A 24,642-nucleotide genomic window follows, 5' to 3' on the forward strand; every position below is an offset into this window, starting at 1 on the left:
AGGGCGAAGAGATTCAAGAGAGGAAAGGGAGCTGATCGAAGGCGGCGTGCCGAGGCTTTCGTCCTCCCTCCCACCAAACCTCCATCATCGAATTCCAGCAATTCTTTATCGGAATACTACAGAGGCGGCGAATGGTTCAACTACCAACGACGCTGAGGATCTTGGGACTGATAGGGAAACCATCGAGGATCTTGCCGTAAGTTTCCGAGCTTGAGCTTCATCGTTTCCTCCTTCGCTCCCTTCTCGTTTGGTTTCGTTCGAGCTCACACGCCCGGCTTCCTTCTTCGTTTCTTCTTCCTTGGACTTGGGACGAGAGCAGGCAGATCAAGGTTGATGGTTAGTATCTTTGTGTATCTCAGCTCGGGAGGTTTGAGCAGCGAAAGAAGCAGAAGAAACGTCGAGCTCATCTTTCGCTTTCGCTCCTCCAGACATCCGACAACTCAACTTCCCAGCCCTTAAGGCCTTGGGGTATCGAGGAGTTGTCTTCGATAAGGATAACTGCATAGTGAGATCTACCACTCTACATAATTTTCATCCCGTTCAAGCTCAAGCTGACTGTGATATCTTTGCTAGACGAAACCAGGTGTCGACACTCTCCTTCCTCACCTCCAGGTTCGTTCGCTCCTTCCGAGCTCACTTTCTCGTCCGGATCTGACCTGTTGACTCCGTTCGTCGTTGATATAGGACTCCTGGAACTCATGCGTATCAACGTTCGGTCCTTCCAAGGTCCTGATCGTTTCAAACTCGTCGGGGACGAAGTCGGACGCTGGTTGGCTCGGGGTGAGCTCGTCTTCTTTCCTTCCTTCCTCTGTTTTCTCTCTTCTTTCTTCCATCGTTTTCTCAACCCTTATCCCATTGAAATCCGCTGCGAGCTCTCTTGCGCGTTCAATTATCCAAAAACTAACTCGTATCTTCCATCTCTTGCAGGCCGAAGCTCTCCATCGCTCGACAGGCGTCCCCGTCCTCCTTCACGCTAAAAAGAAACCCTTCTGCCATCAAGAAGTCTCCGACTACTTCTCCTTATCCCTCACCACACCCCTCACCTCCACGGGCCGACTTTTCGATCCTCCATCACCCTCCATCAGCTCTCCCGTACCAACAACTCGGCCATCTCCCTCTCCCTCTCCCTCCTCCTCCTCTCCCTCCCTCCCAACCTCCTCAACAGCTTTGATCGTCCCCACCATCCTACCACCCCTCCCAGGCTCCCTCGGTATCCTCGTCATAGGCGACCGTCTCCTCACCGACACTATCCTGACCTCCCTCCTCCCTCGTTCCCCTCCGTCCATCTCCATCCTCACCACCCTCCTCGCCCAACCCAAAGACGTCCGTTTCCTGCGCTTGCTCGAACGCGCTCTCGAGCGACTCATCCGTCGGTCAACGGGGATCTCCTACGAGGTGACTATGCGGGAGTGGAGGGAGATGGGAGCGGTGAAGCTGCTGCCGGAGGAGGTTGAGACGAAGGTTGGGTTGGTGAAGAAGGTCGGCGGGTGGGTGGAGAGTGGCAGGAAGGTTGGAAGAGGTGTGAGAGGAGGGTTGGAGGTTGTGGGCAGGGAAGTGAGGAGGGTTGGGAGGGGAGCGAAGTGGGTGGGCGGGAAGGTTGGGTTGACCGGAGGAAAGGCAGGAGGAGGAGAGAAGGTGGTGGGTGGAGGAGGGGAGAAGAAGGTTTTGGAGGTGGAGAGTGTGCTAGGTGCTGGAAAGGGTGGCGTTGATGGGGTGAGGAAGGTGGAGGAGGTGGTGATGAAGGCGAAAGAGGTTGTTTGAGTTGAGAGAAGGGACGTGATGAGACGCGTCGAGATCGATGCTACGTTTCAGTTCGGTGCCCACCTCTTGGCTCCCGTTTCCGCAAGTTTCCCGTCCCCTCCCTTATCTCCACACCTTCCTTCCTCTCCGGGCTCAACAAAGAACCAACACTCTCCGCTCTCTACTCATCGCCTCTCCCTCCCCTGCCCGCACTCCTGCCCTCCTTCTTCTCCTTCCTCTTCTCCTTCTCGTTCCTGATCTTCTCCTTGTACTTTTTCTTCATCTCCTCTACGCTCTCCATCTTCTCCTTGCTCGTCTCTTTCGGCATCAACGGATGAGCGAGAGCGAGCAGATGAGCGCGAAGTCGGAGGAAGCAGTCGGCGAGGTTGCCTGACTGGGAGCGGGTGGAGGATCCCGAGAGCAGGAGAGAGTGGGTGGTGAGAGTGTAGTAAGGCTGTGCGGGAAGTAAGAAGGAGGGTTAGTGGGAGAGGGAGAGAAGGGAAAGAGCGGGAGAACGAACAGAGGAAGACGTGAGCGTGGGCAGGAGAGGGGAAGGGATCCAGGAAGGAGAGGCTTGAGCGAGAGAGATCCGGACGGTTGCTTTGGTGTTGACCTGACAAAAGGGAGTATCGGTTATCAGCATCTTATCTCGGTGAATAGAGTTGATAAAAAGGACCGACCTTGTTGACGTTCTGAGCTCGGAAGAACGAAAGGAAAAGAAGGAGACGAAGAAAGGTCAGCTCGAGTCGTCTCCTTCCCTCTTTCCCTCTGAAGCTCGCCCGACTCACCTGCCCTCCTGCTCCACCCGATCTATCGAACCTGACGTCTACTCCTGGCAGTTCCTTGTCGAGTTCCTTGGTCTGGAACTCCTCAGCCCAGTCTCGAAGGATCTGAGTCTTCTCGGGAGAGAGAGGAGATCGTCGAGGTCCGTCAGAGTTGAACCGAGCAGAGACGAGCGAGCGGAGAGGACTCGTTGGCCCTATGCACCGACGAAGACTGCTGCTGCTGCTGAATAGAAGAGACATGAGACGAGAAAAATTGAAAGAAGAAGGGCGAGTGGCTGTTTGAAGGGAAGAAGAAGTGCCTCCGTTCGATTTTGACTCGACCTTCTCCTCCTCCCCTCCCTCTCAGCCCTGTTCTCTCCAAACCACCACGACCCCCCCTCCCAGCTTTGCATGCTCAGAAGCCTTCTTCGAGCATCCCCTTCTTTCATCCCTCGCATCGCCACTTCTTCTACCAGTACTCTCTCCCCTTCGCGAAGAATGTCGTCCGATCTGATCGCTCAACTGAGTGCTCTCAACATTTCCGTCTCTCCCTCGTCCATCGTCGAGCACGGTCCCGTCGTAGGAGCCAAGCAGTGGAAGGAGGCTCTCGAGGGAAAGGATGGAGTTCCTGAGAAGTGTGAGTTTACGAGTCTATCTTTTTTCTCATCAGGACAGGAAGAGAAGTCAAAACCAAACCAAGAGCTGATGAGCTCGCTCTTCTCTCCTTCCTCTTCTCGTTCAGACGAGTTGACCAAGACCCTCGTCTTCAAGCCCAAGGTGAGCTCAACTCTCCATACATATCTACTTCTCAATCTGACTATCATCTTGTTCTTGTAGACTCCCAAATCTGTTACCCCCATCCCCCTTGTGATTATCGCTCCCGAGCCTACCGAGACTCCCTCTGGACCTTTGGGCAAGAAGCTCTCCGTCAAGGAGATGCGACTCGCCGCTGAGGATCTCATCAAGGAGTTCTTCAACTGCTCCAAGGACGACGGTCAGTCTTCTTTCTCTACATATATACACATTCCCTCGAAGAAGAACGGAACGAAACCAAACGAGCTCAAAAGCTGAACCTCCTCCCTCCCTCTCCTCCTTCTCTCTCACTTCTAGTCTCCCCCCTTCTCCTCACCCCTGCTCTCCTCCCCCGAGTCCGAACCATCCTCGACGCTTCTTTCGCGACCACCAACGCTTCCACCATTTACGCCGTCCACCCTTCGACCTCTGCCTCGACCATCTTCCTCCCTGGATCCGAGCTCGCCAAATTCATCCACTCGCTCGGAAAGGAGGTCACCGAGGTCGATTTCGCTCCTATGCAGACCGCTGAGGGAGACAAGAAGCCTGAGAAGAAGGAGGTCGTTAAGGCTGAGCCCAAGGATAAGAGCGCTGGGTGAGTCGAGCTAGAGAGGGAGGGAGGAGGGAAGGAGAGAGTTCGAGCTGACCTTCGAAACTGTTTGGTTTGGGTGTTTTGGTAGACCCTCCAAGGGTGCGGCTGCTGATAAGAAGAGGAAGGAGGAGGCTAAGATCGATGGAGCTGCTGAGCTCGCTATCGGAATCAAGAAGGACGGAGACTTCCCTGAGTGGTACAAGCGAGTGAGTTCGAGCTTCCTGCCTCTCTCTCCTTCGCTGCTACTGCTGTTTTGTCCTTCTCTTGGAGCCGCTCCTGACTTTTTTCCTCTCTTCTTCTAGGTTCTCGTCAAAGGAGAGATGATTGAGTGCGTCCCAGCTCTCATCCTCGGGCGAGAAATCGAGCTTCAGCTCTCGCGTCGAGCTCACCTCTTTTCTTCCTCTGCCTCTTCTTCTTCTCCAGCTACTACGATATCTCGGGATGCTACATTCTCCGACCTCAGTCTTACTCCGTTTGGGAGTCTATCCAGGGTAGGTCCCTCTCGCTGCTCTTCTTTTCTCTGACCTTCAACTGACCTCTTCTTCGCGTCTCTTCCTCGTTTCAGCTTGGTTCGACAAGGAGATCAAGAAGCTCGGAGTCCAGAACTCCTACTTCCCCATGTTCGTCTCCAACTCTCGACTCGAGAAGGAGAAGGACCACATCGAGGGATTCGCTCCCGAGGTCGCTTGGGTTACTAGAGCGTGAGTCTTTCCTCTTCTTTGCTTCGTTGCTCTTCGTCCATCGACGCTGCTGACTCGACACGACTTGCCTTGCTCTTTCGATTCTACAGCGGACAATCCGATCTCGAGGAGCCTATCGCTATTCGACCTACCTCCGAGACTGTCATGTACCCTTGTTCGTCCTCGCTTCCTTCTCTGCTGTTCGTCGTTTCGTTCGTTCAGCTGGCTGATGCTCTCCTCTCCTCTTCTGTCGACTCGAACAGACTACGCCAAGTGGATCCAGAGTTACCGAGACCTTCCTCTCCGACTCAACCAGTGGAACTCTGTCGTTCGATGGGAGTTCAAGAACCCTCGTTCGTTCCTCTTCCTCTCTCTTCGCTCCTTGTTCGACGCGTCCTGACCTTCCCTCCTTCATTCTCAGAACCTTTCCTCCGAACTCGAGAGTTCCTCTGGCAGGAGGGACACACCGCCTTCCTCACTCGAGAGGAAGCCGAAGCCGAGGTCCACCAGATCCTCGACCTCTACCGACGAGTCTACGAGGAGCTCCTCGCCGTCCCCATGGTCAAGGGAGTCAAGTCCGAGAACGAGAAGTTCGCCGGAGGACTCTTCACCACCACCATCGAGGGATTCATCCCCACCACCGGTCGAGGAATTCAAGCCGCCACCTCCCACTGCCTCGGACAGAACTTCTCCAAGATGTTCGACATCCAGGTCGAGGATCCCAACAAGCCCGGAGAGGTCTTGCACGTCTGGCAGAACAGTTGGGGACTCTCGACGAGGAGTATCGGAGTGATGGTGATGACCCACGGAGACGACAAGGGAATGGTTACTCCTCCTAGGGTTGCGCCGGTGCAGGTCGTGGTTATCCCTAGTGGATTGACGACCAAGTTGAGCGAGGAGACGAGGGCGAAGGTTTACGAGACGGTGGCGAGGGTGGTGAAGGAGTTGCAGGATGTGGATGTTAGGGTGAAGAGTGATATCAGGGAGGGTTACACTCCTGGGTTCAAGTGGTCGCATTGGGAGATGATGGTGAGTCTCAACCTTTTCGTTTCGTCGTTTCGATTCTCGTTCGACGCGTCGCTTCCTCCTTCGTCTTCGTCTCCTCCCTCTTCCTCAAAACCAACCTCAACTGACCACCTCTTCCCTTTTTCTCTTCCTTCTGTCTTCTAGGGAGTTCCCCTCCGACTCGAAATCGGACCCAAGGATCTCGAGAAGGGACAGACCCTCTCCGTTCGACGAGACAACGGAGTCAAGACCGACTTCCCTCTCGACACCCTCGCCACGACCATCCCCGCCTTCCTCACTCAGATCCAAGCCGATATGTTCGCCAAGGCCAAGGCCGAGTTCGATCGACGAAGAATCATCGTCGAGAAGTGGGACGATCTCGTTCCTACCCTCGACAACAAGTGCGTCGCCGTTCTGCCTTGGTGCGAGGATCCCGTTTGTGAGGATGAGATCAAGGATCGGAGTGCGAAGATGTGAGTACCGCCACCTTCTATATTTACTTCCTCGTCCTTCTGCGAAGATCTCTGATCGAGGAGGGAACGAAGATCGAGAACGAACGCGTCGACTGACCTCTCCCCTCCTCTCTTCTCCCTTCTTTTCCCTCCCCAACAGCGCCAAAGCCGCCTCCCAAGAAGCCGACGACGACCGAGTCCCTTCAGCCGGAGCCAAGTCCCTCGCCATCCCCTTCGACCAGGAGCAGTTTGGTTCCATCGAGGGAAAGTCGTGTCCCGCGTGTGGAAAGGCTTCGAAGAGGTGGACCATGTTCGGAAGGAGTGAGTCGTCCTCTCCTCATCTCTCCCATTGAGAGCTTGTCTCTGACTCTCTTTCGATTACTTGAACAGGTTACTAGATCGAAGACGAGGAGCGGGAAAAGGAAAAGGGTTCGGGTTGAGGGACGAGGACGGTTCGTTTGGGTTTTGGAGATCTGATGTTGAGTTCTTACACGTGTTCGGATAGGAGAGGTTGAGGTTTTAGCGACGATAGAGCCATCTTCGCCCTCCGGTCCTCGATCTCATCTTCACAAACGGGATCCTCGCACCAAGGCAGAACGGCGACGCACTTGTTGTCGAGGGTAGGAACGAGATCGTCCCACTTCTCGACGATGATTCTTTGATGATGAAGGAAAGTGAGTTGAAGAAGGTGGAGGAGGAGGAGTTGAGCTTGGAGGGAGGAGGAGTTTTGAGTTCGGCATCGAGAGCAACGTTGTTCAGATCGTGGGACGAAGAAGAGGACAACGTCGAAGTTGTTTCGATTGAAGGTGGCTTCTCGGGTGAGAACGCGTCCGTTCTCGGTGCTGATCTGATCTACAATCTACATGCTGACATCCACTCCCATCTCTGCTCATCTCTATGCATCTTCGCAGGTTCAGGAAGCAAAACATCGAGAATCGGAGATCGGTCGCGACTCTGCGTTCCTCGCGTGGGATCCTCCTCCTGAAACGCCTCGGTGTGTCTTCCTTCCCTCAACGGCCTGGCCTCCCGATCCCTGAATTCGGATCATCATCTACCGGCTATACTGCCTCTTTGAGCCATCTCCGAAGAAACAGGAGCTCGAAAAAAGCAACGACGAACAGCAGGAAGCAGAGCGGATGAAACCGCGCCGGTGCGATCCAGCAGCTGATGGCGGGCTCTTTTGCAGGTCTAGCTTCCTTCTCTGCCTGTATTTCCCCTTCGAGCCTGAGGTCCGATCGATCACTCAACTCAAGATCTATACTCTTTCCCCAGGAAACGAGGTGGAGAAGAAGAAGTCAACCCCAAACCACCAGCTCGAGCTCACTCCTCCTTCAGCTCTTCAGCTCTCGACAACACCTTCCACTCCATCGCGGCAAGCACATATGGTTGCTTCTCTCAATCTCTTCGCTAACAAGCGAGTCGTTCTCTTCTCCGTGCGTTTTCTCGTCGCTCTCCCCCTCCGTCCTCTCTCTCTGGCCAAGCTGACCTCTCCCTTTCTTCCCTCCTTGCTCTTTCTACTCGTAGATATTCGTTGCGTTTGGCGGATTTCTATTTGGCTACGACATGTTTGTATCTAACAATATGTCTACGCAGAATAACGGCGGGAGGAACAGATGGAAGGGAGGGGGACGAGGAGGAGGAAGAAATCGAGGAGAGAGGAGGTTGCCGCTTCACATCAGCAACCTCTCTTCCCTCAACCTCACTTCTCTCGCATATCAACTCACCTCGGCTGGGAGACGAGACGGATGTCGATTTGAAGGAGAGACCTCGTCGAAGGACCAACCTCTTCAACAGCGCCCGGGGTTTCGCACCCGCTCTAGCCGACCACCCTTGTACTAATCTGGACCTCTCCTTCTCTCTTACTTTATACAGTGGAGTACTCTCAGGTCTCTTGATCCAAAAGGACTTCCAGATGAGATTCGGAGATACTTTCGACTTGACTGGGAAGCAGGTTCTTTCGCCCGACAGACAAGTTCGTCGATCTGTCGCGTCTCTTCCTTTTGTTCTTTCGCTCATGTCTCCCTTTTTTCGGCAGGCTCTCATCACTTCACTTCTCTCTGCTGGTACCTTCGTGGGATCTCTGGCTCAAGCTTTGACTTCCGATCGATTCGGTCGAGTGAGTGGTTTCTCCCTTTCCCGTCAACGACTCCGAGCCCTTTTTCGCTGACCTGTTCTCTCTTCTAGAAAGGATCGATCTTCATCTGGTCTGCTATCTTCACCGTCGGAGTCACCATTCAAACTGCTACTGAGCGGTCCATTCCTCAAATCGTCGTCGGTCGAGTGAGTCCTGTTTAGAGTCAAAGTCGGGAAGAAGGTCGAGCGAAACTGACGCGTCGACTCAACCTCTCTCTTCCCTTCCCAGTTCATCGCTGGTCTCGGAGTCGGAGCCATGAGTGCCATCGTCCCCCTCTACAACGGAGAGACTGCTCCTAAGCATCTTCGGGGGTTCCTGCTCGTGTTCTACCAGGTCAGTGTCAAAGCGTCGCTCGATGAAGTAATCGACGAATCTGACGCGTCTTGCGGGTCTACAGGTTCAAATCATCCTCGGTCTCTTCTTCGCTTATATACTAGACTACGCATGCTACCAGATTCCAGGTTCTGCTGCTTGGAGAGTGAGTACTAGCTTTACCTCGTGCTCGAGATCCTTTCGTTGATCTCTCTCATCCTGCTTCGCATCGTCAGGTTCCCATCGGTCTTCAGATCTTGTTCGGTCTCATCCTCTGCTCCGGTATCCTCTTCTTACCCGAGTCTCCTCGACTGCTCATCGGACGAGGAGACGAAGAAGGAGCCAGGAAGGCCATCGCCATGCTCAACGGAGTCGAGACGGACGACCCAACCGTCACCGAGGAAATCGACGACTTAAACTACGGACTCTCCTTGGAGAACGAGGGAGGAAAGGCTACCTGGCTTGAGTGCTTCTCTACTCGAAACGTTCTGTGGAAGAGGACTTTGAACGGAATGGTCAGTACAGTTGTCCGGCAAGGAACGAACGAACGAACAAACGAAGGACTGACGCCCGCTTCCTTTTTTCCTTCGCCACCTCTAGATGCTTCAATTCATCCAACAACTCAATGGACAGAGTGCGTACATCATTTCTGTACACATACGAGCTCCCTGGGAGCAGCAGCGTCGCTCCTGCTTTTCCGTCCTTTTCCCGCAACTGAACTAATTTCGATTCGACTTTCTCTCCCTCAGACTTCTACTACTACTACGGTCCTACCTTCTTCGAGCAGGCTCAAGTCAGCCTGAACCCTTACGCCGTTCAGCTCATGCTTGGAGGAGTCTCGGTCGCTGGAAGTGAGCAAGCAGCCTCGCATCTCGCCTCGTCGCGTCGCGTCGAACTATCGCTGACCCTTCTTCTCCGTTTCCGATTTTCTCTCTTTTCCCTTCCTTCGCTCTTCCCCTTCGCAGCCATTCCCGCTCTTCGACTTCTCGACATCATGGGACGAAGAAGGATGCTGATCTGGGGGTGAGTTCGTCTTCCGTATCCGTACAATGCCAGGATCTGACCTTGTTCTTTCTTCCTTCGTCAGAGCTGCTCTCGAGGCTGCGTGCGCCCTCATCGCTGGACTTACTGGTCACTTCACTCTCGCCCCTACCGGAACTCCTGCCGATGAATTGACCAGCGGAAACCGAAGCGGAGGAGGTTCGTCCCCTCTTCCTTCTTCGACGCTTCGTCCCCTCGACTTCTCTACCTTTGAAGCTGACGCTGTCTCTCTTCTTCTACTTACAGCCGTACTCATCGCCTTCGCCGTCCTTCAGATCCTCTGCTTCTCTCTCTTCTGGGGGTGAGTCGAGATCCGATCTCCTTTCGATCCTCCTTCGACGCTGACCCTCAGCCTCACTGCCCATTTCTTCCATCCCTGTTTTATTGTCTTTCTCTCGCAGAGCTACTCCTTGGGTCTACCTTGGAGAGTCCTTCCCCCTTCGAGTTCGACCAAAGGGAATCGCTCTTGGATCCGCGTTCGTCCTCTCTCTTCCCCTCTTCCTCCAACGACCTTGACCGATCGGCTGACATTCCACGTTCCTCTTAACAGCACCAACTGGCTCTGGAACTTCATTCTCGGATGGTTCGCTCCTAAGAGTGAGTCTAATTCAACCTACTCACTCTTCTTTCGTGTTCGTCGTGCTGATTCGACTCGCTCGCTTTTCTCTCTCTTTTCCCGACCTCAGTCGCCGCCAAGATCGGTCCCCTCATCCTGCTCATCTTCGCTGGAGTCCTCACCTTCGGAATCGGATGGGTCTACTTCATGGTTCCCGAGACCAAGGGACTCTCCCTCGAGGAGGTCGACGAGATGTGAGTCTTTCCTCGACGCGTCTTTTCTTCCCCCTCGTACCCTTCGCCTCTTCTCGAGCTGACCTCATCCCCTCCTTCCGCTCAATTCAGGTACCGAGAGGGCATCAAGCCTTGGAAGACTCACGGATGGCAGCCGTCTCAAGTTCACCCCGACAGGGAGAAGAGGGAGTGGACGGACGAAAAGGGCGAAGTTCATCAAGAAGAAGTCGTCAAGGAGCGAAGGAAGGCTCCTGTTATCTTCCACTGAACGATGAAATTGGGGTTTTTTTTCACTAGTTCTTAACGAGTCTTCTTTGGTAGTTTTTTCTGTGTGTCGCGGGGTTTGAGTCGATCTGATGAAACGTCGCTGCGAAACGATTTCCTTTCTTCGTTTGCTCTCGAAGAACGGAGAGGCTCGAGAGGGAAAATCACCAGCTTTGGAAGCAGAAATGATTGTCTCGACGGTGAGACGAAGGAGGAAGTGTGTCGTAGATCGTTGACGAGAGAGACGGGAGGGAGGGTGTGAGACGAGCAGCCTCGGAAGTCGAGAGCGAGCGCGCTGTCGGAGATCTGCCTCGAACGAGCTCTCGTAGAGGATCCACACAGCCGTTCAAGTAGCATCAACAACAGAGAGAGAACGGAAGAAGAACTGCAAGAGCTGCGGTTCCTTCCTTCCTTCCTCCCAGCTCGCGTCGCGGTCGTCGTTCTTGCTTCCCGTCCCTCCCTCTCCCCTTTCTTGCCCTTTCCGCTCCGATTCGTTCGTACACATGGAAACTCGAGGACATCTATTTTTGGTAATTATCGTATGTTGGGGCTAGAAGTAGAGAGGGGGGCTAGAGGTGTAACAAGAGTGTGAGAAATCGTCGTGACGGGCGTGAATGAAAAGAGCGACGAAAAGCAAGAAAGAAATCGAACCAAGAAAGAAACGACAGCGATCAAGAAAGGAGATGAAAGCCGAGACCGAGAAGGGAGAGGGGTGGTTGGGTTCGTCGAGCGAGGGCAAGACGAAGGGAAAGCAAAAAAGGGAGCAGATCAAAAACGAAACGGCGAGAGAGGCGAGAGAGTAACAAGATATTGATACGAGAAAGAGTCCAAACACATCAACCCGAGAAAGACTGATAGACTACTTTCTCTTCCCTCCTGAACTCGATCCCGCTCGCTTGGCTCCTCCTCCTCCTCCTGCTCTCCTGTCCTCCTCGTCTCGGACGGCAGCGGCAGCTTTTTTCGACGCGACCGAGGAGGAAGCCTGCTTCCTTGTCGAACCTCGAGGTTTGAGGAGCTTGAGGAGCTCAGGGTGGTCTCGTTGGAAGTGAGGGTGGGTGAAGCCTGAGATGGGAAAGGGAATGAAGGTCAGCGACGGGAACGAGAAAGAGCGAAGGGAAAGAACGAGAGAACGGACCTGAAGCGGTGACGGTGCTATCGGTAGTTCCGTTTCCATTCGATGGTCCAGGGGATCCTCCAGAGTGAGAAGAGTGGTGGTCCTCGGAGTCAGACTCGGGACCGCCGAAGGAGTGTTGGGGATGAGGAGTAGGCATGGGAGGGTGAGGTCCGGGACCGTGACTGGGGTTGATCGAGGTGGAAGTGGAAGAATCCGCCATGTCCTGATGAACGAGAAACGGATGCGAGGTCAGGACAAGCTTAGAGAGGAAAGAAGGAGGGAAGGGAGAGATGAGGGACGAACGAGAAGTCGGATCGTCGAAACACGTTGGAACGAGTACAAGTTCAACTGTCGAACGAAGCTGGCAACGTTCGAGTGTCGGAAGAATCGGGGAAGGACTGCAGCGAAGAAAAAAAGGAAAGAAAAAGGCGCGTCAGAAAAAGAGGAGAGGCGGCGAGAGAAGAAAGGGAAAAAGAGACGCAAAAGAAGAACTGACCTTTGATGGCGAACTCGTTCGAGTTGGTCAAGATGAAGGCCTGTCCATCCTTCGACCACTTGAGGTACCGAGCGTACTCCTGTAAGGAAGAGAAGCAGCGAAAGGGAAGAGGGGAGCGAAGGGAGGATCAGTTTCAGATTTGCCCTCGCAGTCGAGAGCGCCGTCGGGCGTTAACGGGAGAGGGTCGAGGAGATGGAACAGAACTCACAGGATGCGAGAGCAGATGCCACAACTGAAGATGTGTAGAAAGAAGCAAAGAGAGGAGAGTCAGTTCTTGATTTCCAAGGTCGAGCAAATCAAAGCGAAGAAGGAAGAAGGACGAACCTTGGAAATGAAAGCCGTCTGTTCCCCAACGACCTCCTCCTTCTGCTGGCCGTTGCTCTCGTGAACCTCCTCCAGACTAGCAAACACCTTCCTCTCCTCGGGTTCGGGAATCTGCATCGGTTGGAACGTTTGAGGAGCAGGTTGAGGTTGTCGGTTGAAGCTGATGTCCTCGATATCCTCGGTGTTGAAAGTTCCGTACGGTCCTCCTCCTCCCGAGTAAGGTCCAACTCCTCCGTTCGAGTAATCTCGACCATCAACGTAGTTTGCTGAGGAAGTGAAGTTCGCGTAGGGATCCTCGGAAGGGTCGTATCGTCCCTGCTGCTGCTGCTGCTGCTGTTGCTGACGCTGCTGCTCCTGCTGGTGATGAGGGAAGACGGGCTGCTGGAGATGGGTGAGGACTTGTTGAGTAACGGGTGGAGATCGAAGGAAGGAGTTGGGCGTAGGAGGTTCGTTTCCGTGGATGAGGGTGGTGGAGTAAGGAGTAGAGGAGGAGGACGCGAGGTTGTTGGACGCGAGGTTGTTGTAGTCTCTCGACGGAGAGAGCGACCCGTGCTGTCGTTGATTTTGAGCGGAGGAGGTAGCGGAGAGGGTAGAGATGGAGGTGGCCGTCGAGTCGTTCGAGTTGAGGACGGGTCGGGAGTAGGAAGCTGAAGGGAAGTTGTTGCCGTTGTTTCCATCTAGGGTCGGCGACGTCCTCCCTCGATCCTGCTGCTCCTGCTGTTGCTGCTGCATCTGTTGCCTGTAGGATCCCTGGTTGTCGAATCCTGAGGAAGGACCTCCGTGGAGGGAGTGGATAGGAACCGAGGGACCTCCGAAGGCGTCGTAGGTGGGTTGCTGCTGCTGTTGCTGTTGTTGAGGAGCGGCTTGGGTGTTTGGGGAGGCGTGAGCGGAAGCGCAAGCTGAAGGGGAAGGTCGACCATCGTTCGAGTTGTTGGAGTTCGAGTTGGATCCGTCGTCGTGGCCAGAGAAGGCGGCGGCGAAAGGTTTAAGAAGAGGACAGGAAGTGGCGAGGTAGGGACACTTGGAGGCAAGGAAGGAAGGAAGGAGGAGAGAGAGGTGACGGGGGAGGGAGACAGAGAGAGAGAAGAGGTGGAGGAGGGAGGGAAGGAGGGAGGGAGGAGTCAGCCCAAAGAAAAGGTTGGTTGGGGGGAAGGAGGATGTTGAAAGATCCTATAAACAGAAGGATTGCTTACCTGGCCTTGCAGGGAATTCATGAGAAGGTAAGAGTGGATTGTAGGAGGAGGAGGAAGGGTAGGAGAGGAAGAGGAAGGTTAAGGAGGTGTGAAGGTGAAGGATAGGAATGGTAGGAGTGGGAAGAAGACTGACGATTAGAACCCCATTTTCCGTCTTAGTCTGTGCTTGAGAAGTTGACATAGTTGAAGGAGGTGAAGCGAAGGGGAAGGAATGTGGTTGGAAGGGAAAGAGGCAGCGAGCGAGAAGAGCTAGGAAGTTGCTTCGACTTTGAAGAGCACAGTCACACCCATTGCCGGGGAGAGTTGGAAAGGAAGGGCTCGGCTCTGAAAGGCCTCAGAGGATTCAGGAGCGAGAGATCTTTCCTTTCTTATCTTTCTTCTTGCTTAACGATGCTCTTCCTTCACCGTACTCATGAAACGGCCTGCAGAAACTAAAGTCAAGATTCCAGGTTCCCTCGCCTTGGTCGAGAGGAAGGACCCCCTCGGTCGATCTTTTTGGAGGCGTTTTTGTCGATTGCTAGATTGCTCGTCTTCCAAAGCTTCGGCAGTGGAGATAGAAGAAGCAGATTAGCATCGAAGGGGACGGAAGGAATGCTATCGACGGACCCCAAGAGAGAACGAGATACCCACTTTTCTCCCTTTTGAGAGCACAAAAGCAAACCTTTTGCAAGGACGACGCGTCTTGACTCCCTCCCTTTCTTGCTACGACGTCCCTCTTGCTCTGTCTTCTCAGTCCTTCCGACCCCTTCTTTCGGAGAGAAGGTAGCCTGATCTTGCTCGACCACGCTCGTCGGCACGAAAATGTTTAATCTAGCCGACGGAATCCCCAACCAAACGGTTTAGATACGCGACGAACACAGGGAAGCGAAAAGGACGCGTTCGCGTTGTTCTTTTGTTTCTCTCCTTCCTCCCGTCGCTCAGATCAAAAACGAGTCTCGGTGGAACGTCCATTATGATCCGAGGAGCATGAGGTTAAAGGGAGAAGAGAAACTCCCGCGCAAAAAGAGAGCGTTCGTCTCTTGTCAAAACACGACGAGTCGAACTCTCGTCTCCTCATCAATCCCCTTTGAGCTTTAGCTCCCGTCTTTCTCACGCACATACCTCAGTAAGAGTATTTTTTTTTCAAGCCAGAGAGCAAGCGCTTGATCAGACAGCTGACTGCAGAATCAACATCGAAAGGCTTGAAAGCCTTCGAAGCTCGAACGTCCCGACGCGTCCTCTGTTTCTTCACTCTGTCGCTTCTTTTTGTCTCAAAGCTCAAGAGATTTTAGGAACGAGGAGGAAAAGGCGGTGGTTCTGCATGTGAGTTGAGCTCTTGCGCCTTTTTTCTTTTTGGCTGAAGGGGAACGAGATTTGGGAGGACGGCTTGCGAGAACTGACGCGTCGCTTTTTTTTGTTCCTCACCTCCTTTGACGACCTCAGTTGAAGAGCGAGGCGAAGACCATTTGGGGAAGGAATGTCAAGTGCGAGTACAACTTTAAGTTCAGGCTCGATGAGGAGAAGAAGATCGTCAAAGTTGACGAGTTCGTCGTGAGTCCGGTTCTGTTCGTTTTTTTTTGGTTTCCCTTCCGCGACACGTCTCTGACTTCCTCTCTTCGTTCGCTCGGCCTCCTTCGACGAGCCAGGACAGTGCCGTAATTTTGGACGTCATGGCGAAGGGGATGAAGTTCCTGAAGGAGAGGGCTGCTGCTGAGAAGGAGGGAGCGTTCTGACTTGACTTGACTCGACGTAGTCTTTTGTTCTGTGCCTTCGCCTTTCTCTCGACTCGTACCATTCTCAACGGACTATCTACACTTCACTAACGCTAGAAATAAAGCCCTTTAACACTCTGCTTACGCCAAAGAGAGGCGTGCGAGCCGGAGCCAGTGAAAAAAGCCTCTCCTTTTGGAGACCAAAGTTTCGACGCGTCGCCGCCCAACCTCTCGAAGGTCCAACGACCGAACGAACGAAGGAGATTCTCTGCAAAGGACATGAAGGCAGTAGGTGTATCGCATAGGTAGATCCTTCATCCAAAAACCAAAGTCAAACCCCTTCCAAAAGAAAACACAACAATCGTCCCAAAAACACAGATCTCTCTCTCTCTCTCCCCTCCTCCGTCGCTCATCATCCAACCAACCCCTTCCCCACCGCCCACTCCAGCACCACCGCCCACCTCAAATCCCACTCCCTTATCCTCTCCGGTATCGCAAACGCCGACAGCTCCACCGGTAAACCCCCACCTCGTCCCGTTGAAGAAAGGTAGAAGGCCGAGTACGCCGTGGGAGGAGGGAAGAGAGGCGGGTTCGTCGACGAGGAAGCTGAAGGGGAATAGAGAGCTGGGTGGAACGGCGAGAGGAAATCTGAGGGATCGAGGGGTGAAGGGAAGAACGTTGAAAGGAGGGTTTGATAGATGCTGCAGCACGAAAAAGATAAGAACGAAAGAGGTCAGCACGCGTTCTTCCCACTCCTCCGAAACGCAAGTTCAGCCATCAACTCACCACCAAGCCACCCACCCCCACCCAACCCACCAAGCACACCACCCCACCCACCCTAGCTGATTCTTCCTCTTCCCTTCCTTCACGATCCTCCCGCCCAACCACTTCACTTCCTCCCATTTCGTCCTCGCGGCCTGGACGCGTTCGAGCGAGAGGAGTTCGGCTGATTCTGCGTGCAGCAAGCGAGAGTGGAGGTGGGCTAGACGGAGGCGAGAAGGGGAGGAGGTGAAGGAGGTGTTGGTGAAGGAAGCGTTGGAAGGGGAGGAGGACGGACGACGGGTCGGGGTGGTGAGGTTGAGGGAGATGGAACGCGGGAGGTGGTGGGAGGAGGAGGAGGAGGGTTTGGTAGGGGTTTGGAGTTGAGTAGGAGAGGAGATGTTTAGTTGAGAGCTGGTAGGATTGGAGTTGTAATGAAAAAAGAAGGAAGTCAGCAAAAAAAGGGAGAACGAACGAAAAAGGACGGAAAGACGCGTCGAATTCACCTTCCCTCCCTCCCGCCCACCGCCCTTCCGCCTCTCCTCACCCTCCAAACCGTCTCCTCCTCACTCTGCTGCTGCTTCACTACCCTTTTCACCTGCTTCCTCTCCTCCTCCTCCATCACCTCCTCCTCAACCACCACCACCACCTCCCTCTCCTTCCCCTTCCAACTCTCACCCATCTCCATCCCCTTCTTCTTCCCCCCCGGCGTCCATCCCCATCCACCGGGAGCAACCGGCGTTCTCAACGTCGTCGGCGCCGTTGTTTTCTCAGGACTGGAAAACATCCTCCTCCTCCTCTGCTCGACCTCTCTCCTCGTTCGATCCTCCTCTGCTTCCTCGCTCTCGCTCGAGGAACTCGCCTGCCGGGAGGAAACTGGACTGGGAGGCGTCCGAGGACGGGCGTAAGGGTGATGTTGAGCGGGAGTGACGTTGGCGTAGGAGCGGGGAGGGGAGGGGAACGTTGGGCGGGAGGGAGGAGGGGAGGGGATCGAAGCGCGTCGGTTGGAGGATGAGGGAGATGGACCAGGAGAGGGCTGGGTTGGTGGTGGTGGTGGAGTAGAGTGACGGAGGGTTGGTGAGGAAGAAGAGACGGGTTGAGTGGGTGGTGGGTACCGAGAAGGAGTTGAGGACGAGTCGTTGGACCGACGAAGAGCGTGGTTGGGAGTGAAAGGGTTGCGTTCCTGAGGAGGCTCGACGGAGGACGTATTGGGTGTTGAAGTCGATGGCCGTTGGTGCTTCAGTCGTCTTGGGGAAGATGACGAGGAAGGTGAGAAGCGAGGAGGAGGTGTCGAAGAAGAGGGAGGTTCGAACCGAGGAGAGTCGGATGGAAGCCGAGGAGGCGAGGAGTAAGAAGTTCGCTGAGGACTCGGGCGCGAAGACGAGTTGTAAGAATTCCGATGCGACTCTTCCTCCTGTTGCTGTTCCTCCTGCTCCTGATGCAGCACCGGTGGCGCAGACGTCGAGCTCTCCAACGATCCCGACCTGTCTCCTCTGAACGTGTTGGACTTCCTTCCTCCGCTCGGTACCGGGTGACTAGCCAGGAAAGCTCTGAGAGCACTCGTCGGAGGAGTAGGCTGCTGAGCGGAAAGGTTCGACGAGCTAGCCGACGCGTTGGCGCTTCCTTGCTGGATCGAGAACGAGGGAGACGGGTCGACCACGTTCGGGGAGGTTGCCTGTCGATGCCTCGAGAGGGAGAAGGAGTTGCCTATCCTCGGAGGAGGTGTTGGCGGGGAGTCCTCGTCTGATGGTAACGGATCGAGGTCTTGCTCTTCCTTCCGTGGAGGTGGAGGAGCTGGATGAGGAGGAGCGGAGGAGGGCCGACGAGGAGAGGAGGAAGGAGGAGGGAAGCCTCTGGGAGAGCGCGTTTCGTTGGGATGAGGGATGATGGTTTGACGTGGTAGACGTCGGTTGTGGGAGGATGTCGAGGACGAGTTGGTCGAGGAGGAGAGAGGATTTGGGTTGGTACTGAGAGGGTAAGGCGACCGGGAGGAGGAGGAGGAAGTCGAGGTCGAGGGAAGAGGTGAAGGGTTGGAAGGAGGCGAAGGCAGAGTATCCGTCAACCAATCTCGAACGGCTTCCTTGCTCGTCGAAGCTCTATTGCTGACTTGAAGAGGAGGAGGTGGTCGTTGTTGTTGTTGTTGTTGTTCGGGGAGATTGTTGGAGGAGGAAGGGGAGGAAGTCTCTCGAGCTCGCCTCATGGCTTCCTTGAGCTTGCTGATCGCGTCCGAGTTGGAAGGTGTAGGAGCTACCGAGGTTGGGTTGGAAGACGAAGGAGGTGCTGCTGAGGCTGGTGTTGGTACTCCTCTACTGGATTGGACTTGGATCGTTCGGGTTTCTATATCCTGGAGGAGAGTTTGGAGGGAAGGACGTTTGGAGGTTGAGCTCGAAGAAGGAAGAGGGAGCGGACGATGGTTTGGAGTCGGAGGGGATTCCGGTGTGAGATCGATGAGGAGCGTCGAGGAAGGAGGGGATTCCGGTCTTGTTCTAGGTGGATGAGGAGTGGTTGCTGAAGAAGAGGAGAGGTAGGATGGTTGATGATAAGTTGAAGTCGACGTGCTTCCTCCTCCTCCTCCGTGCTGTTGTTCCCTCCTTCCATGCCGATAATCCGCTCCTCTTCCATCCTCACTCTCCTCCTCCTCTTCGTCTTCATCCTCTTCATCCACGACTCTCAAATCTTCACCCCATCCTCCTGCGTAACCGTTCGTTAAGATCCCAGGGACTCCATCCAGACTTCCGTCTATTCCTTCCCAGCTCTTGTCCCCTCCTCCTCCTCCTCGTTCTTCTCCGAAATCGCTAAAGAGAGAAGTCTCGGCCGTTTCGGATGTCGAAGTAGCTGTGGGCGAGAATCGAGTGGATGGGGCGGAGGAAGCCGTAGGAGGAGGAGGGAGACGCGTCGAAGAAGAGTAGAACGACAGCTTGGGCGAGAGCTCGAGGAAGGAGGAGGAGGGAAGGAGGAAGGTCTGCAGAGGCGAAAGGGCGATGGAAGGTCAGTATTTTTCATTAGGAGCACTGAAAGGAGAGAAGAGGGATCACTCACAGCGCGACGGCCTAGGACCGAGCTCTGTATATACGTCGAGAAAGAGCTGGATGGATGTTTGGGAGGTTTCTGCTTCTTTCGCGCGAGCTCGACGGTTCAAAACAAAGGGAGGCTCGACGGCACGCTCTTTCCTTCGTTATCGACAGGTTCTCCGATGCAAACTCGAGTGAAATTGAGCTCTAGAGTCTCTTCTTCACGCCCAAAGAAAAAAAGTCTGCGAAAAAAAACTCGGTCACGTAACCGGGAGGGAGGAGTTCGACCCTCTCGGTCGACCTCGTTCCGTCCTTTCATCCTACCTTCCATCTTCCCTTCTTTCTCTCCCCCTTATCCCAACCATGGAGGACCCCGTCGCTCTTCCTCCGCCTCCTCCTTCCGAGAAGGACCTCCCTACTCCTACCACTGTCGATTCTCCTCTCACGGAAGCACCTCCTCTCCCTCCTCCTCCTCCTCCTCCAGTGGACGCTGCTCCCTCGGATCCTCCTCCTATCGCTCTTCCTAAACTTCGACCTCTGCCACCCAAGAAGGGAATTCTCAAACCACCTCGTCCAGCTCAGAAATCTGTCTTCTCCTCCTTCCGTCCTTCTCAACTCGTAGGGAAACTCCTCGGAGATGGAGAGCCGCCTCGTCCTCCTCCTACAGCGAGAGAGAGGGAGAGGGACAGACTCGCAGCTCTGGCAGCTCAGGCTCAGGGGACGACTCAGGCAGGAGCCTTCTTCAGTAGAGCGTTGGGAAGGTTGAGCATGGCAGCAGGAGGTGTAGCAGCAGATCCATCGTCGTCGTTCAAGGGTTCCAACTCCTCCTCCTCCTCAGCTCCTCCTCCTTCAGCTTCCTCCTCGTGGTCTCCAAGATCAGCAGTCTCAGCAGCTTCGGCCTCTATCACCTCGTCTCTCCCTTCTTCGTCTTCTGCCTCCAACTCGAACGGTTCTTCAACTCCCACAGGACCGCCAGCAACTCAAGTCGAAACGCCTCTCAAACGAGCTTCCTTCCTCCTCTCCTCCGTCTCCATCACCTATCCCATCTCCTCCTCCCTCCCACCCTGCTCGCCCTCGGTATCCCAGTCGATCCAGGAGATAGAGAGCAACCACGTCAAAAAGTACAAGGAGGAAGGAGGCTGGGAGTGGTGGAACGGAGAGCGGTTGGTTGAGCTTTACGAACGAGCTTCAAAGGCGAGGGAAGAGAAGGTCGATTCGAGGATTAGAGAGTTGTTGAAGGTTCGTGCTGGTCGCTCGTGTACTAGGTTCGATTCGATAGGCCAGATGGAGCTCAATGGTCGGAGGGAGGTCGAGCTGACCTTTCTCCCTTCCTCGCATCGCCTCAACCATCTCCTCCCTCCCTCTCCTTCGCAAACAGAAGGCTGCCACTCCGAAACCCCCAGCTCCCCGAGTCCTCAACCTCAGCAACATCGTCTTGACCAAGTACTCAGCTGAGGCTATCGCGGACGTTCTAGCTGTCGAATGGGGTCTCACCAAGCTCGTTCTCGACGGGTGCGATCTCACAGACGAGGTCCGTTCCCCTCTTCCTCTTCCTCCTTCGCCTTGACCTCTTCGTCTTTTGCAGAGAGCCTGACCTCCTTTGGCATCTGGCATCTGGCAGTCTCTCAAACCTATCCTCCACGCCTTGCTCGTCTCTGGAACTCTCCCTACTCTCTCGCTCGCCAACAACAAGAAGCTGAAGCTCACGGGGTTCAAGATCCTGGCCGTGTTCTTGAGGAAGGTGAGCTCACTCCTTGAACGCTCCATGGTCTTGCCTCTGAGCTTTTCTGACGTCTCTCTCTCATCTCGTTCGATCTACAGGCCACCCATCTTCGCTACCTAGACATCAGTGACAACCTCCTCGACAAGAAATCCGTCGATTCCCTCGTCGCTTCCCTCTCCTCCCACTCCAACACCCTCACCTCTACTGGCTCCCCGACCTCAACCCCAGCTCCTCTTCTCAATCGATCAGGCACCATGGACTCGACATTCTCAACGATCTCGTCGGTCGCGGAGGAAGGAGGACCTTCAGTAGGAGAGCAGCTCGTGGAGGACGGATCGAAACCTCGAGTCTCGGTCATGCCCAAAGCTCCTTTGCTCGGAGACGACGGTCGGAGAATCGTTTCGGTGCTGGGTTCGGATGCAGCAGAAGGAGATGTTGGGCTGGCTACGTTGAGGTTGGACGGGTGTGGGCTGAGAGGAGCTAGTTTGGAGTCGTTGGGTACGTCTCCGTTTCGTTTCGTTCAAGCTCGCGTCTCCTTCGTTTCGAAGCTCACCTTTTCCTTCGGTTTCGTTCTCACAGCTCAAGGAGTCCGAAACTCCACCATCGTCAACATCTCCCTTCGTCGGAACAAGATCTCTTCCCTCGGAGGAGTCGCCCTCGCTATCATGATCAAGGACATCCCGGATCAACCTCATCAGACGTCGTCGAACCCCTTCTCGTCTCAACCTCCTCCCTCTTCCTCCTCCACTACCTCTTCCACCAACACCACCTCCAACTCCTCTTCTGCTCTCACTCCAGCAGGAAACTCCGAACCAGGTCCAGCAACAACCTACTCAGCCTACACCCCTCGCCGTCGTCAAACCGCCTCCTCCGCCCAGTCCCAATCCGAGCCGTCCTCCTCGACCGACGCCAACGGAGAAGCCGCTCTCAAACCCATCCCTCAGATCACCACCAACCTAGCCGGAGGAGTTACCAAACGAACCTTGCCGGCGGGTTACAGTCTCGACACGCCCGACGGAAGCGACGACGAGGATCAGAACGACGTGCTTCGACCTCCCGCGGCGAAGGGGGTGGTCGGGAGCAGTTTGGCTGGAGCGACGATGATGCAGAGTCGAGTGAGGAGTTTGGACGATGTGATGCGGATGGGGAAGCTGGTGACGTTGGATTTGAAGGGGAATGATTTGAGGGTGAGTGAAGAGGGAGACGCGGTTTTTCTTCGTGTGTTTTCGAGAGACTGACGCTCGTTCTGGTGGATTGCAGGCTGGAGTTGGATACATTGCTCAAGTTCTGAAGAGGAATAGGACGCTGAGAGTGTGTAACCTGGCGGAGAACAAGATCGACGTGGCTGGGTTGGTTGCGCTCGCGGAGGCTTTGGTGAGCCGTTTTCTCTATAGAAGGAAGGAGAAGGGAGGACAGAGCTGACCTTAGATCTGGGTTGCGTTGGGTTCTGCAGAAGTACAACTCGACGTTGGATACGTTGGATTTGAGTCATAACCCTTGTTGTGGTCCTGGGTTGGAAGGAGTGAGTTTGCTTTGTGCTCGAACGAAGGAAAGCGAGCAGACGCGTCAAAACTGACTCGACCTTCCCTTTTCTTCCTTCTCTCTCCCTCTTCCCCCATCCACTCTTTACAGATCACCACCCTTCGAACAGCTTTCACCATCAACTCGAACCTCAAACGACTCTTCCTCGCCGACACCTCCCTCTCCACCGAAGGAGCCATCGCTCTTGCCGAGTTCCTCCCCGAAGCTCGTCACCTCCTTCACCTCGACCTCACGGAGAACGGAGGAATCGAGGTTGCTGGGATCATGGCTCTGGCGGTGGGGCTGAGGAGTAATCGCTTGTTGAGGTGTTTGGATTTGAGCATCCCGTTGAACGACGAGGACGTGGCGAGCTTGAGTCAGGATATCTTGCAGGTGAGTCTTCGTGTACGTCTTTGCGCTTGAGTCAAGTTGAATGCTGATCAGCCCTCTTGCGCTGGTTGAATCAAAACAGAGCTGCATTCGGTTCGTTCTGCTTCACGACGCGTCTCTCTCTCCTCCGCTCCGCTCGAGCGACACTTACGCTCTCTTCCCTCCTCCTCCTCCCAACAGAAACACCGAACTAGCCCAACAAAAATCTACCTCCAAAGCAGCTCGTCTAGCCGTCTGGGGACCCATCCAAAAATCCCTCATCGCCCGCTCCGTCAAGGAATCCGACGAAGCTCGAGCTCTCGCAGAGGCCAACGCCTCCGCCTCTACGCCCGCCGGAAAGGCTCGTACAGCCGTCTTCGAACTCTCCCCTTCGGAAGTCATCACCTCAGCGGAGGAGGTCATCCAATCTCTCGACGAGTCGATGGAGATTCAGGCTAGTTTGGGAGTCGTGATGGACGAGATGAGGACGTTGATTGAGAAGGGGAAGGTGCTGAGGGAGAGGTTGGAGGAGATTGTTCAAGGGACGACGGACGGGGATAGGTTGCAGGTGCTGCTGGGTTTGGTGGATAGGTTGTCTAGTCAGTTGGAGAAGGGGATCAAGGTTGCTAGCGCTGAGGAGAGCGGGAACGCTCCGATTCGAAGATTGACGACGGGCGCGTCGTCGAACAACAACACTCCTACCAACGCTCGACAGCTTTCTTCCTCGTCGAACACACCTACGAACGCTCATTCGACTCCCACCCCCGCCTCTCGGATCGCTTCCTCGTCGCCTCACCACGCGCCCACTCCGCTGTCCTTCATCCAGACCAACTCCTCCCTTCGTCAACCCTCCACACCCACTACCAACTCTTCCTCTCGTCGTCCAGATGCTTCCGAATCTATCACCTCCCCAAGCTTCAGCATCGCCGATTCCGACACCGAGGAGGAGGACTCGGACGCAGAGGAGCTGACGGCCAATCCTCGTCAACACACGTTCAACATCCCTCTCCCTCCCAGTCCCGCTGTCGCCATGTTCGACGTCAGTGCCAACTCGAACGGGAGCGGTGGGGAGGAGAAGAGCAGGGCCGGGGAGTTCCTGACCGTCGAGGGAGAGGGAGAGGAAGGAGGGGAGGTTGAGAGCTCTCCGACGAAGGAGAAGAGGACGAACTGGACGGAGGAGGAAGGGGAGGTGTTCAGGAAGGGAGCAGCTTTGCTGGCCCTGGAGGACGATGAGGAGGTGGAGGAGGTTAGTGGGGAGGAACTGAGGAAGGAGGTGAGTGATTCGTTTCCTTTCGTTTTGCGGGCGAGACGCGTCCAGCTCGTTCTCGTCTCTTGAAGGTCTTCAGCAGCTGACTCTTACTTCTCTCTTTCGTTCATCCGAACCGACAGATTCTCGAAACACCCCTCGAACGACCAGCTCCTCGTCGTCTCTCCGTCGACCTCAACGAGGACGAGACTTCGGTCGCGCCTTGATCTCCTCTCCTCTCTTCCTTTCGCTTTCCTCGCTACCTCATCTCCACCCTTCGTACCCAGCTTCCATCTTGGCCTTTCTCTATTCCTTAGCTTGCACCCGGCTTCGCAATCCTACGTACTTTTTGGACATCGGAGGACATGTTTCAGCTCGTTTCTTTCCTTTTCACTTCTTTCCTCGAACGGACACTCAGTTTCGTCGTTACTTTACGTTTCATGCCACTTTGCGCTTGCTCTTTCACACCTTTCACTACCTTATCTTAACGATCGTACGACCTCTGGCTTGCGAGAGAGGAAGGGAGGGAGGGAGAGAGCAGGAGGAAGTTGAGCTCCGGACGATTTCGAGACGCTTGCAATCGCACTGATTTTGCCTCCGTCTCCCACTCCATATAGAACCCGATTAGTT

The 24,642-nt window shown here is 54.8% G+C and overlaps 7 protein-coding genes across 7 annotated transcripts; 4 read left to right on the forward strand and 3 right to left on the reverse strand.

Moving 5' to 3' along the window:
• Window positions 1–4: 4 nt before the first annotated feature.
• Window positions 5–1,990, forward strand: GEP4 (phosphatidylglycerophosphatase). The gene is made up of 6 exons (XM_076636923.1): window positions 5–196; window positions 320–336; window positions 429–505; window positions 574–612; window positions 685–780; window positions 928–1,990. Exons 1-6 carry the CDS (start codon window positions 132–134, stop codon window positions 1,759–1,761), a joined length of 1,128 nt encoding a protein of 375 aa, XP_076501063.1. The 5' UTR covers window positions 5–131; the 3' UTR covers window positions 1,762–1,990.
• Window positions 1,842–2,818, reverse strand: PTH4 (Pth4p). The gene is made up of 4 exons (XM_076636931.1): window positions 2,529–2,818; window positions 2,421–2,432; window positions 2,261–2,353; window positions 1,842–2,194 (listed from the first exon to the last, which is right to left on the reverse strand). The coding sequence occupies exons 1-4, from the start codon at window positions 2,763–2,765 to the stop codon at window positions 1,922–1,924; spliced, it is 615 nt and encodes a 204-aa protein (XP_076501064.1). The 5' UTR covers window positions 2,766–2,818; the 3' UTR covers window positions 1,842–1,921.
• On the forward strand, window positions 2,799–6,517 carry BDY24DRAFT_373237 (proline--tRNA ligase). Its single transcript, XM_076638275.1, has 14 exons — window positions 2,799–3,141; window positions 3,247–3,281; window positions 3,342–3,498; window positions 3,615–3,891; window positions 3,977–4,094; window positions 4,191–4,216; window positions 4,312–4,379; window positions 4,454–4,589; window positions 4,679–4,743; window positions 4,832–4,921; window positions 4,990–5,597; window positions 5,739–6,046; window positions 6,186–6,346; window positions 6,416–6,517. Exons 1-14 carry the CDS (start codon window positions 2,916–2,918, stop codon window positions 6,421–6,423), a joined length of 2,283 nt encoding a protein of 760 aa, XP_076501065.1. The 5' UTR covers window positions 2,799–2,915; the 3' UTR covers window positions 6,424–6,517.
• Window positions 6,518–7,243: 726 nt separating this feature from the next.
• On the forward strand, window positions 7,244–10,780 carry BDY24DRAFT_373240 (sugar porter family MFS transporter). The gene is made up of 17 exons (XM_076638276.1): window positions 7,244–7,458; window positions 7,550–7,590; window positions 7,898–7,997; window positions 8,061–8,141; window positions 8,210–8,305; window positions 8,388–8,492; window positions 8,557–8,637; window positions 8,708–8,986; window positions 9,072–9,105; window positions 9,221–9,322; window positions 9,437–9,494; window positions 9,559–9,671; window positions 9,759–9,813; window positions 9,914–9,988; window positions 10,063–10,109; window positions 10,199–10,322; window positions 10,413–10,780. The coding sequence occupies exons 1-17, from the start codon at window positions 7,408–7,410 to the stop codon at window positions 10,567–10,569; spliced, it is 1,599 nt and encodes a 532-aa protein (XP_076501066.1). The 5' UTR covers window positions 7,244–7,407; the 3' UTR covers window positions 10,570–10,780.
• A 234-nt stretch (window positions 10,781–11,014) lies between these two features.
• Window positions 11,015–13,991, reverse strand: BDY24DRAFT_373276 (heat shock factor family protein). Its single transcript, XM_076638277.1, has 7 exons — window positions 13,826–13,991; window positions 12,500–13,519; window positions 12,384–12,407; window positions 12,176–12,254; window positions 11,983–12,077; window positions 11,701–11,902; window positions 11,015–11,627 (listed from the first exon to the last, which is right to left on the reverse strand). Exons 1-7 carry the CDS (start codon window positions 13,871–13,873, stop codon window positions 11,425–11,427), a joined length of 1,671 nt encoding a protein of 556 aa, XP_076501067.1. The 5' UTR covers window positions 13,874–13,991; the 3' UTR covers window positions 11,015–11,424.
• A 1,672-nt stretch (window positions 13,992–15,663) lies between these two features.
• Window positions 15,664–19,472, reverse strand: BDY24DRAFT_437410 (uncharacterized protein; the record flags this gene model as incomplete). Its single annotated transcript, XM_076644265.1, has 5 exons — window positions 15,664–16,084; window positions 16,170–16,556; window positions 16,649–19,104; window positions 19,182–19,205; window positions 19,455–19,472. The coding sequence occupies 5 exons, from the start codon at window positions 19,470–19,472 to the stop codon at window positions 15,796–15,798; spliced, it is 3,174 nt and encodes a 1,057-aa protein (XP_076501068.1). The 3' UTR covers window positions 15,664–15,795.
• Window positions 19,473–19,482: 10 nt separating this feature from the next.
• Window positions 19,483–24,524, forward strand: BDY24DRAFT_437411 (uncharacterized protein). Its single transcript, XM_076644266.1, has 11 exons — window positions 19,483–20,392; window positions 20,532–20,684; window positions 20,775–20,894; window positions 20,975–21,374; window positions 21,456–22,063; window positions 22,137–22,250; window positions 22,330–22,398; window positions 22,509–22,790; window positions 22,870–22,880; window positions 22,968–24,039; window positions 24,156–24,524. The coding sequence occupies exons 1-11, from the start codon at window positions 19,517–19,519 to the stop codon at window positions 24,237–24,239; spliced, it is 3,789 nt and encodes a 1,262-aa protein (XP_076501069.1). The 5' UTR covers window positions 19,483–19,516; the 3' UTR covers window positions 24,240–24,524.
• Window positions 24,525–24,642: the final 118 nt, after the last annotated feature.

This window comes from Mrakia frigida (assembly GCF_051309035.1).
Source record: "Mrakia frigida strain ATCC 22029 unplaced genomic scaffold BDY24scaffold_1, whole genome shotgun sequence".
In the NCBI taxonomy this organism is placed as follows: Eukaryota; Fungi; Basidiomycota; class Tremellomycetes; order Cystofilobasidiales; family Mrakiaceae; genus Mrakia; species Mrakia frigida.